Here is a 12,822-nt window from a genome sequence, read left to right on the forward strand (position 1 = left end):
TACTTTATGTGACTCCGACACTCCTAAACGACCTGAGTGAGCATTTGCGCATCACTGTAACATCCCTTTAATATTCTATCTGCTATCCATATTCATAATTCAGTAGTTCGGGACATTTTCCTCTCCCTGAAAACGCGCCAAAGGATCTCACACTTCTTCCTCAGAAGCCTGGACAAATTAAAAGTCTGGCAGAAAATGTCTCATTTAAATTCTCACCTTGAGCTCTCTGGTGACTGGTAATGGTCCGAGAGGAGCTGACGCTTTAAAATCATCAAGCTGTATTCTCACTACCTGTTTGGCGAGCTCTGAGGTGCCCGACACATTGTACGACATTTTAAAGACAGAAAAACTAAACAGAGGATAGATAATGTTTTTGCAGCAAACAGAATCATCAATTAAAGATAGAAAATGCATGCAAGGCAGGACGCTGCAGCCTTACTTACTCTGTGTGCTGTGTTGAGGCTCCGCAGTTTAATTACAAGCCCTAATTTCCCAGCGCAGATAGTGTCAAAAAATCTGCGACTATTTCTCAGAGATTCCCTTTAACAAGTGGAAACTTAGTGTCCTCCTGCACCATTTTATACATGATGAGCCGTCAGTAATGGGATTATTAAACAAAAACGTTTCAGGCGCTGGCGTTAACCTTTTTTAATGCCTAATTAGGTTTTGCAAAGAAATAATTAGATTCTACAGTGCTTACACTGCCTATATTTTCAAATGGCATCTGCAGCAAACACATCATCCTGCGACACCAGTGCCAATAATCTGCGGATATATGCGCCACAGCAGCAGTCAGATGTAAGATTTTAAAACATGTTGCGACCAAATAAGGTGCACTTAAAGCTAAAATAATCATCCAACACAGGCTATAGGCCAACCTGCAGGAGCCGGATGGTCTGGTCGACTGCGCCCTCTGCTGGTGGCCTACAGCACAACATTAAACTGACCAGTGATGCAGAAAATCATTGAGAATAAAAACAGGAGCAGAGAAGCAAATATCTGACAAATCTCTTATTCTTAATGTCTAATTAAACACCAGAAAGCACATTCATCTTCACGCAAGCAGTTTAGTTCAGCTTAAGCAAAAAGAGGAGACAGTCTGTTCTCATAAAATATGGGCGTTGACCACTGCGCAGGCGCACTTTGGAGTGCTTTTCATTGTCTTGTGCGTCTTTAAATGTGATGTACATGAGATCCTCACTCAGCACAGCCTAACTGTGGCTCTGTAGCTCTTAACATTATCTTAGAAATACAAATTTTAACAGGCCAACTATTTCTGTCGTACCTAAATGGATTTGATTGACTGTGGCTTTAAGCTTCAAGGGTGTTTTAGATATTAAAGCCTGAGCAAAAAATAAATAAATCTATATAAAATGATCTATTAAAACTTAAATTAGACAAGGTTATCTGTAAGAAAGAATAAAACTAAACTTCAGTGGACATCATTTGGTGCACACAAATCTTAATAATCAGGTTTATAATCAGCTTTTTTTGACCTGTAGGCTTTGTTTAGGCATACAACTCCAGTTTCAGGACTCTAATACACTGTACAGGAAGATGCACATAAACATGGAGCTAAAACAGTGTTAACAAAGCTCAACAGACACAAGCAACATAAACATATTATAGTAAAGATTTCTATTTTTCTTTATTTTCTTTACCTCACTAACCTCCTCCTTTCACTCTTTGTTCACTCATTAACCTCACTGAGTTCACCTGTTCACCCCTGTTTCAACTCTGAACACCATTTCACTCATCTTTTTCTTCATGGTCACATGAGGTGGCAGTGCTGATTCAAACCCATGTGTGCTCCCCCCTTTTATGTTTAATAACAAGTACCTCAGTTCAAAAATGAATCTTTGTGTGCCAAAGGGAAGCTTCAGTGGCCAATGCATTCTGATCCATGCTTGTGATGGTAGACCTCTCCTCCTGGACCTCCTCCATCTTAACACATACAGCCAATGTGTACAGGCAAGGTGAAAAATAGAAACATATATGGCCTATAAACAACAACATACAGTGCCTGAATACAGTCAGACTGTCAAATTGTACACAGAGTTACACATATTAGCCAAGTGGAAAAAATGGTGACAAGTAATATGGTTGTTATACAGTAGATCGTTTGTGTTATCTCTGCACAGTATGACTTGCTTGGATTTACATTTGACAGTAAAGCATAATATTTATGTTAAAGTACAATGTGAAAATTGTGCATTTCATTGGCACATACAATCCCCATGCTTTGTTAGATTTTATTTTTACTACCTAATTTACATCTCTATATAAAGCATATGTATTTAATATACTACTTCTCGTTACGCTTTTACATCGACTAAATTCCTGTTTACATTACAGATTGTTCATTTTGCAGTTACAGTTCACCTGTCTACCACAACTATGTGTTATTTTATGTTATATTTTATCCCCAGATTTTAACTTCTGAACTGTTTTATGTCTTTGATTCTCATTTTTTTAACGGAGTGATTTTCTTCTAATATATATTCAATGAGCATTGTTGGAGGGAGTCGGAGATATTCATTGTCAACAACTGCATCTCTTCAGTGCTGTATGTTTGCAGTGGTGGAAATCAACTGGATAGCAATTTCCATTTCAATGTTATTTATAAAGCCCGATATCATAAATCAAAATTTGCCTCAGAGGGATTTACAACATGACATCCCTCTGTCCTTGGACCCTCACAGCGGATAGGGAAAAACTCCCCCCAAAAACCTTAAACCGGGGGATATAAAGCCTACATTTAATCATTAATAACACAATATTTTACTCAGCTAGTAAATTATGATGTATTATTATGAATTAAGCTACACAGCAATATTTTAAGTAATTAAAATTAGCCCCATTTTTCCAGCTGCAGCATTAAAGTGATGTACATATTAATGCATCAGTAATTATAATCCATTCTGCCATTCTGCAAAATGAGTAGTCCTCTTCTACAGTCAGTACTTTTAAGTACATTTTGGCACTAAAACATTTGTAGTTTTACTTGAGTACAATTTTAAATGCACGACTTTTACCTTTAACAGCGGATTTTTACACTGATTTTTTACTACTATACATCGGAATACTTCTTCCAATTCTGACTAAAGGATGTGAATAGGTCTACTTCTTTCACCGCTGTGCATATGACTGTAACTAAAGTGAAACTTGAATGAAATCAGAGGACAGAAAATCAATGAGCAGGCTTTGTTGCAGTGCCTTTTTTCTACCACTAGAGGGGAGTGTTGCCTGTGATCCATTAACGCTCCTTCTCAAATCTCGCGAGAGTCCGTTACCTTGTCGTCTCAGAAGGTCAGGTGATCATTCATTTCAGTGTGGTGTCCGGCAGCCTGTCACTTTCACGTTAGCACGCAACGTTCCTGTTCGACGCCGTCACACTGGTAAACTGAGTGTTTTGTTACTTATTTAAATGGTATCAACCAGGAGTGTTAAATCTGTACGAGCTCGTTTAAATAGCTAACGTTAGCCAGCGTAAACCAGGGTAACATAAATCCACGAGCTAGCGATGTAGCTAACGGTAGCGGAGGGTTTAGCTCACATGCTAGTAACGATGGCAACAGGGAGAACATTCTAGAGCCACCTGCTGCTAATATTAGCATTAATAAATCACCGACAGAAATCTTTACTGATTATTTACAGACTTAAACCTGAACTAATTAATTTTGATCAGTAGTAACGCGTACGTCTTTACCGTTTTCATTGGTTTAATTCAATGAAGTAGCCATTAGTTAACCAAACTAGCTGAGGCTAGGTGGGCTAGTGAACACTGAATGGCGTTTTATCTTCACTGAGGTCCAAACAAAGACAAAGTAGTTCATTAACGTTTGTTCCTATTTTGCTTTAACTGTTAACGGTTAATGTTTGTCTTATTGAGGTAATTTTTTCACTGTCAAAAACCACAGTGTCTTCCTGGTTTGCTTAGCTCAGTTAGCTAGCATAATGTAGCTTGAAACCGGTGATGGAGGAAGTCTTAGCCTTAACACTGCACTGTTAAAAATACTGTGTGACAAGTAAATGTATTGCATTGAACATGTAACTTAAGTAAAAGTGTAGAAGTATAATCATAAACAGAATTTAATGCAAAGTTAAAGTACCAGCATAATATCCGTGCGACCGTTATACTACTGTGAATTATATCCTGAGATTATTATTACTAATGCATTAAAGAAGGAAGGATTTTAACGTTATAGTTGGTTGAGAGGGAACTCATTATTACCTTGATAATAATTGTTTTTATTTTAATCTGCATGATTTTTTAGAAATTAAATGATTATTTGGTTTGGAAAAATTCTGAACATTGTGAGAGATGTCATCACAATTACTCAGTGCCCAAAGTGAAACCTTCACAATGTTTGTTTTGTCCAACCAACACTTCAAACCTTTAAAATGATTTAAAAAAAAAAAAAAAATACAATCAGAAAACATCAAAATTGTTAAAAGGAAAAGTAGCAAATCTTAAGTCAGATTATTGTGTGCATGAAAAAATGACTTAAACAATTAATATTCTGTCAGTAGACACAACTTTTAGGTCTACTTATATAAACTGTACGTACATTTAATTCATAACAAAGCATTATCTTTTAGAAATTGTCCAGATGTTTTGTCCATAAAAGTCTTAATTATTAAGGCACTTAGCACCTAAAGCTCTTAGACAGGTGTATTGAACTTTTAAGGGGTATTAGTGTAAGTTATTGGTGTATTGTGGCGTGTGTATTTTATCATAAGTATTGTGGGATATGTTGTGATGCATGCATTGTGGTATATGTACTCTGGATTGTGGTTTATGTAGTTTATTGTGCCTTCTATTTATAGTGTATTGTGGTGGTATGATGTTATAAACTGTATATTTTTAATAACATTTTAGGTCTACATGTAAAAGCCCAGCTAGGGACAAGAGTTGAAAATTAGCAGTTAGCAATGTGTCAACTCCTCCACCACATCTGAAATGTAATGAAGGAGCAGAAACAGAAAGTAATTTATATAGAAATACTCAACCAAACATGACAATGATTCACCTCTTGCGTTAGTGACAAGCTAGCATCATGTTAATACTATAAAGCAACACCAGCGATACGTGTATGTGAGGTACCATAGGAATCCCTTAAAAAGAAAATTAGCGTAGCAATGATTAAAAATTGATGTTTGTTATTGACAGAAAATCTGTTGGCAAAATTTTGATGATTAACAATTAAGACATTTTTCAAGTAAGAAGCCAAATATCTTGTTCCAGTAAATGTGAGGAGTTGTGCTTTACTTTGTCATATAGTCAATCAAGTATCTTTATGGATTTTGACTGTTACACAACTACTGAATTGGAATATGTGACTTTAGGAAGTTATGGTTTTCAATATTTCCTGTCAGATAATCAGCTGATTAGTCAATAAAGAAAATAATCTTAAGCTGCAGCCACAGGAGGGGTTTGTAAGTGCTGAACTTGTGACTTCTGCTGGTATGACTAGGCAGTATTGCTTCATGGTGTAACTTTCTTCCGCAACAGAGCAACCTACACTCCCAAAGATGGCTGATACAACTCAACAAAGACCTCCTCCCCAACTAGGGCCTGCGGTAAGTCAGTGACATCTTCCAACTGTTTCTGACCTTGTAAAGTGCACTCTACTTATTCTTCATGTATACATACGTATTATGTCTTCTGTGGCCTTGAAGGTAATTGGAAAAGAAGCTCATAACTTTTTTACAGAGTCATCCAAACCTTGTGGAAACGTCAGTATTAAGAGTTTAACTGAAAGTTTTGTCATAAATTAAACGTCATGGGTTTGTTGGAGGTAGTATTTATTTCAGGACGGCTGCATATTGTGCAGGTGTTCTTGGTGTTTGTGTCCTCCTTTATCACTGCATCTGTGTCGCATTGTACAGTGTTGCTGAGGTATTCATGTTAAAGCCGAAAGATGAGTGAGCTGACAGAAAAAATATCAGCTAGAATTTCAATAATCACTTAACTGTAAAAGGCCCAGTTCAGACCAAAGATTTGCCATGACACAAGTTGAAACAGGCAACTACTTGTAACACGCTGCTCTGCAAAGTTCTAAAAACCTGCCAGATCACACCAGTGCAACTAGAGAACCAGTGCAACAACTCTCTGTGCTTCTGATCTGATTTCCAGCTTTTCAGGTTTATTTTGTGGCTGAATATAATTTGTAGCTCTTAAGATATGAATGGGGATAGTGATAGTGAGATACTGGCTACAATTGCATTTGTAGTGATGAAACAAAACGAGCATCAGATGGACTGTATTCATAATAAATACGCCACAATAATATAAGTAAGCAGCGCCAATTGATCAGTTAATGAGAATCTGTGTGTATTAGGGGGCATAAGCACATACAGCGAGCAGCAGCAGAAACCCACTGTCTGACACCGGCACACCATGCGGACGGAAACAGAGGGCTCGGCAGTGACGAGCACCTGCCGCAACAAGCAAACAAGGCTGTCTGCGGTCATTTTGACTTGACCAGCAGACTTCACTACAAGCCAATTGGCTGTTGAAACAGGTGACGTGCTTTATGTTCTAAAACCAGCTGCCAGCGAATTGCCCAGCTGAGTTGCAGGTGACATCATCAGCCGGCTTGAGTTGAGCTCAGACAGCCAGTTCACACCGCTGCAACTTTTATCTGCAACGTTCTAAAACATTTTTGTCTCATCTTTGATCTGAACTGGGCTTTAGGTATTTTTCAAGCATGAATGGCAAAAATTCAAGGGTGCCATCTTGTGTAATATGAATAATTTTCTTTTCTCCTTAGAGCGGTACACATGCTGCATTTTTTGCGCCCCCAAACTATTGTTGTCCATGTAGACCTGCAGAAGGTGCACACAAAAGCAAGAGCAATGCCACTGTGCAAGCATTCCCAAGTGCCTAATTTTAAGGGCATGACGGCTGCACCCTGAGATAAAGTTCAACTTCCGTAACACAGCAATGCACAGGGCATGTCACGTGACGAGGAACAACCAGTCATAGCCAGCAGACATCTCTCTTTTCTTTGATAAATATCAGTCTGTGGTAAAAGTGGAGAAGTTGATCATTTCAGTGCAGGGCTACCCAGTGCTCCTATCTGCAGACAATATTTTAGGCCTAATGCACACTTAAAAAACAAAGCCTGAAAGGAGGTCAGCTCCAAAATTGGGATTTTTGGTAAATAGGCTATGATTCAGTGTTGGTTATGGTACCTTAGCAACATCAGGCGCAACCTGCCTCTGCACCCTTGAAAGATGGCACTGAGTAGTCACAAGAGAAGCCCCCAACCTCGCGTTTTCCAGGCAGTAAAAGACACAGCATGTGTCTGGACCTTAGTCTTCTATAAAAGTAAACTCCATAGCTGTCTTCTGTTGAAGAGAAAATGGAAAAAATAACTGCTAAATTTAATTAAATTGTTTTTATGCTGACTGTTGAGAAATTCAAATGAAGAGGTCTGAGCCTTGTCAGTTGTCAGTATACATGAGAACCATCCTGTCATGGTTGTGTCTTAGCACTTTGCCTCAAAGTTTGTGACTTTGCCTCACAGTGATGGGACGGCTTTCCTTTAACTTTTATTAACCCCAAATTCTTGAATGTAACTTTTTCTCTTCCACAGCAATTTTTAATGAGTAACAAGCTGGAAACCGCAATGTGGCTTTCACGACTGTTCACCGTCTACTGCTCCATAATGTTTATTCTACCAATTTTAGGGTGAGTTCACTCGGTGACAGTGCACATCATCAACACACTGATTTCACCATGCTCTCTTTTCTCCCAGCCTGAACAGATGTCAGAATATCTTTGACTGCTTGTGTGTTTCAGACCCTATGCAGCAGCCAACTTCTATCAGCGAGCCTTGTTAGCGAACGCCCTCACCAGTGCCCTTCGCTTGCATCAAAGGCTTCCACGCTTTCAGCTGAGCAGAGCTTTCCTGGCCCAGGCTCTTCAGGAGGACAGCTGCCATTACCTGCTCTACTCACTCATCCTGGTCAACTCCTACCCCATCACAAGTATCCTTTCACCTTCATATATGAGGAAAGACAAATAGATCGAGCTGTTTATCTGGTTGAAATATTAAAGTCACACATTTGTTTTGGAACATGGGTACACTTCAGTGGTTCTGATTAGTCCCATGATGAGCCCATGATTTCAGTCATTAAAACATAATTATCAAAAAATGATGCGACTCTAATAACAGCACTAAATCATTGTGTGAGGTTTATTCTCTGTCTCCTCATGTTGGTCCTTAACACTTGTCTCCAGTGAGCATCTTCCCAGTCTTCCTCTTCTCTTTGCTTCATGCAACTACGTACACAAAGAAAGTCCTTGATGTGAGTACGAGGCAGCAGCCACCTGCTGTGACTTGTAATGCCGTTAGTTAAAAACGTATGACAGAAGGCCTTTTGCCGAACATTATTTAACCCCCAGGTGGAAAATTACCAGCAGCCAAATGGTATTTTAATTATCTACTCAATTAACCAGCCATTGCAGAGAGACCCAAATTCAACTTTAGAATCTAATAAAGCTGATGATTGATAATATGTGATTATTTTTACATTTTCTTTCATGTATCAGTGTTTGCTGTGAGCTCTGTGCCTCACTGAAAACTTTGACTCACTGCAGCTTTGTTGTCAGCTTCTGATGTTGTAATCTGTCTCTGCAGTCTGTGGGCCCCAGCAGCATGATGTTCATCAGAAACCTCCTGGAGAAACTTACATCCAATCAGCAGAACATCCTGAAGTTTATCGCCTGCAATGAAATCTTCTTAATGCCGGCCACTGTTTTTATGCTCTTCAGGTAAAGTGCACATGTAAAAAGTATTTCTGTCTTTTTTATTATAAAAAGACATTGCAGATGATCTTACATGATCAATTGTGACGGAGGCACTGATCTTGTTCTTGGACAGTATTTTCTAATGCAGCTAACAGTTTATCTGTTGTTGCCAAAAATACTATATGAAATATTATGCACAACAGAACAAACCGGTTTTCCCTGTTGTCAGATACTTTTAAGGTCACACTGAATTTGCCTTCCAGATTTCTTCCTAAAGGTACACGTAAATGTCATCCTGTAAATCCCAGTTACCAAACCAACCACAGAAATCAGTCTTTTGAATTATGTTGTCACTACCAGTGCGTGTCAGCTTCAGCAGTTGTCTGGCTCATTTTTGCATATGCAGATTTTTCAAGGCAATCTACAGGTGCGAAGAGCCCAGGTAGTCGTTGTATTGGATCGCATTAGATTATGAAGGTGTTCTATTTGCTTGTTATATGAACATTTATAAAAGTGCTGAACAAATAATGTTTATTATTAGTGTCGTTAATGTCAGTTTTCACTTTCTTTTTCACAGTGGCCAGGGGAGCTTGCTGCTGCCTTTCATTTACTACCGATTCCTCACCCTGCGCTACACATCCAGAAGAAACCCATACTGCCGGTGAGATGTTGAATAATACAATATTGTCACAAAGCACATGGATTTCTGCAAATGATAAAAATACAACAAGCGAGTCATGACTGCAGGAGCAGTGGGGGAGAAATCATGAAACATTCTGTGTAATTCTCAACGGTTTTCAGTGCTGCATACCTTGAATATTCATCGTTTGCATGAAAAATTGATGTTAGATTATTTTATTGCAAACCAAAATTAAAACACCAAAAAGTAGGTCAAGTTTTTAGCTGTGGAAATGTCTCTACCTGTAGAGTGTGGTCAATTTCCAGTTTTGCCACTCAGGTCTGGTCCAGTAGCTTACCCCGGGTTCATTTTATACACACCGGCTGAACCGGTATTTGTCACTGTGACACATCCTGGCATATAGAGATGTAGCTTACATCAGCAACCTGTGCTGACAGTGTCTAAATTTCAGTAGAGGTGGAAGGGGGAGGAGCGGTGCATGTTGTGTTTGTTTTCTGGAACGTTAAGATAGAACGTTTTTTTTGGGTGGCAATATTATTTTACTTAATCTGTTAAGTCCCACTGAGATCAATGATCTCTTTTACAAAGGAAACCTGGCCAAGACAGCAGCACACAAGACATTACAGCCAAACAACCACACAATAAAAAAACATAAAATATACACAGTAAGATGTAGAAATATTAAGACACTTACGCACAATGACAAGAACTAACCGACCCATTCATCCTTGTGCTTATGAGAGCTTTAAAATCAGGCAGAGAGACCAACTCATGTAGTTTCAATTCTTTGAGTGGAGAGGAGCAGAGAACATGAAAGCTTTCTTTCCCAGCTCAGTCCGAGCACCAGGAACAGACAACAAAACTAAATCTTGAGATCGCAGACTGTAGCTACAGTCAGATCTCTATTCAATCAAAGTACAAATGTACGAAGGGAGTTTACTCAGTATGGCTTTATAAATGAGAAAATACCAGTGACTGAGTCTACGAGAGGTCAAAGAAGGTCAACCAGCCCTGGAATAAAGAGTACAGTGTGACAAGATGCGACATGGCAGAGCTAGTCTCTCAAGAAAACTACAACTGCACCAGTATGGCAACATTTTGGATTTGAAGCCAATGAAAGGTGTCCTAACGTGCTGTGAGCGACACAGTGTGCCATTTTGAGCTGAGCTTTTGTTGGATGCCATGTTTCTATACATTCCTTTCGCTCCCTTTGAGTGGAGGAGGAACACCTGATTGATGGGGTTGAAATTAGGAATTATCTCTATGATATCTTCTTATTTCACTACAAAACCCAAGTAGGGTGGCAGCTCCCTGGAGGGAGATCGCCAGGGAATGGACCACAAGTGACACGTCAGAGTGCACTGTTAATTTTTCATCCGTCAAATCCAGTATTAGTCAGGCTCTACTACAGGTGTTGTCTATGTGTGCAGAAACATACTACTATAGTGTCATCTAGCATAATAAACACATTGCAGTAAAGCTGCTTCAGCTGGTCAGTGCACTCTGACAGGAAATACTAATTTTGCAGTTCAAAGATCTTCCTGCTGACAGTAATTTGATAAAAATGAATAAATGTAAGAACTTGTTGATTCCAGTAAATAAAATCTGATTTAATGCAGTGGTCTGCTATTTAGAAATACAGAAACATTTAAAAATATATATATTTAACCGAGCTGTCAGAGTTGAATATTAAACAAATCTGTTTCCACCCCAGCACCTTGTTCACAGAGCTGCGGATTCTTCTGGAGCACTTCATCATGAAGCCCGCCTGCCCCGCCTTCTTCAGGAAGATGTGCCTCAGCAGTATCGCCTTCATCAGCCGCCTCGCCCCCACAGGTGTCTGATCACACTACATGAAAGATTTGTTTTCTTTATGTTTTGTTTTTTCCACCATTTAGGATGTGACTTAAACTTTGATGGGGACAGACATTGCCATCAACCGAAGGAACTGTTTTTTGAATGTCAACTTTTCAGCCTGTGCTCCGGCTTCTCCGTATGTTTGAGTACAGGTGAAGAGCAGCCAGTAATGCACTGAAGTCTCATGGTGATATTTGTTTTCCCATCTTCTTAATGTGAAGCGGTGGACACCCCTCACTTTGTCCCGTTCACTGAATGCAGCACAGTAGACATCAACTGTGATCTGTATGTATCGGCTGTTATTATTTTTTCCTCATATGTCCTTATTTATTCATGAAAATCTCTTATTCTGTGATGAAACATTAACATTTTGAGATTAGTAACTTGAATTAAAATCTGCTTATACATGATTAATAATATTCTTTTTTTTAATGATCATGTTGTGCTTGGGTGGATGGAGGATGGGGTTTGTTCGCAGTTTCTACGTGGTCCAATTTATTTTTTATGTTCGACACATCTGATGCTCTTATTTGTCTAAATGCCTAACTTTAAATGTATCTATCAATGCCATCGACCCTTTCTTTTAACAACTTGCAAAGTCTATGTAGGTATGATGTCAAAATGGGTGTTGAAATGAGAAACAAGAAATCTGCTGTATTTTATAGACTATTTTAAGGTACCAGACATTTTGCTGTAGAATTCATATTTGAAATGAGTTGCACAATGCCTGTCACGTTTCTGAATGCACCCTCACCTTGTTTCTCAGTTTGAAAGCTGTTTTGAATTTGGCCTCATTTATTTGTTGCGATGTAGTTTTCTTGCTTGATGCATGCTCTGATTTTTTCCTGCCATGTTTAATGTGTTTATTTGCCTCCAGACAAACCACATTTTATGACAAGAATAAAATGATCTCTTAATGAAACCAATAAAATATTAAAGAACAGGAATGTGGTTTGTGGATATAATTTGTTCAATTGCTGTAGTTGATCTCAACACATTGTAAAGTAATGAAACACATTTGGCCATCCATAGATATGAATTACATTAATTTCTATGCTGACAAACAGTTAGTGTTTCGACCAAGATATCTACTGAGAGGCGAGGTTTACTCTTTAACTTCAAAGTCTTACCCAAAAAATGTACTACAACTTAAATTGTTGTTACCAGAATCCAACTCAGTTGTCTTCATCAGCTGATAGATTTATTAAGTCAAAAGCTTTTCTTTCTTTCCTTTCTCTTTTTAACTTTAAGGCTTAGGGTTCTTGTGGTCATGGACAACCTGGAAAAGTCATGGAATCAGTAAAAATAATTGAAATTTCTGGGAAAAGTCATGAAAATTTGTTTTGTTTAATGAAATGATTACAGTAATCTTCTGTGGATAACATTTTACCTAATGTAACATAACAGCAAATGTATTTTCTGGAGCTGAAAATGTGGCACAACTCTAATATGCGTTGATGTTTTGATTACCATCACAAATGTTTCTATATATTCTCCCCCCTATCTGTTTCTCTAGCGAACTGATGTTATGCTTGAATAGAGTTTGAATCTGAGATGTTTGAAA

General features: G+C 38.5%; 1 protein-coding gene across 1 annotated transcript; it reads left to right on the forward strand.

The window, feature by feature from the left end:
* The first annotated feature begins 3,319 nt into the window (after positions 1-3,319).
* tmem33 (transmembrane protein 33) lies at positions 3,320-12,094 on the forward strand. The gene is made up of 8 exons (XM_049586237.1): positions 3,320-3,398; positions 5,516-5,583; positions 7,605-7,699; positions 7,811-7,998; positions 8,252-8,319; positions 8,652-8,785; positions 9,339-9,422; positions 11,116-12,094. The coding sequence occupies exons 2-8, from the start codon at positions 5,536-5,538 to the stop codon at positions 11,243-11,245; spliced, it is 747 nt and encodes a 248-aa protein (XP_049442194.1). The 5' UTR covers positions 3,320-3,398; positions 5,516-5,535; the 3' UTR covers positions 11,246-12,094.
* Positions 12,095-12,822: the final 728 nt, after the last annotated feature.

This window comes from Epinephelus fuscoguttatus, linkage group LG9 (genome assembly GCF_011397635.1).
Source record: "Epinephelus fuscoguttatus linkage group LG9, E.fuscoguttatus.final_Chr_v1".
Taxonomy (NCBI): Eukaryota; Metazoa; Chordata; class Actinopteri; order Perciformes; family Serranidae; genus Epinephelus; species Epinephelus fuscoguttatus.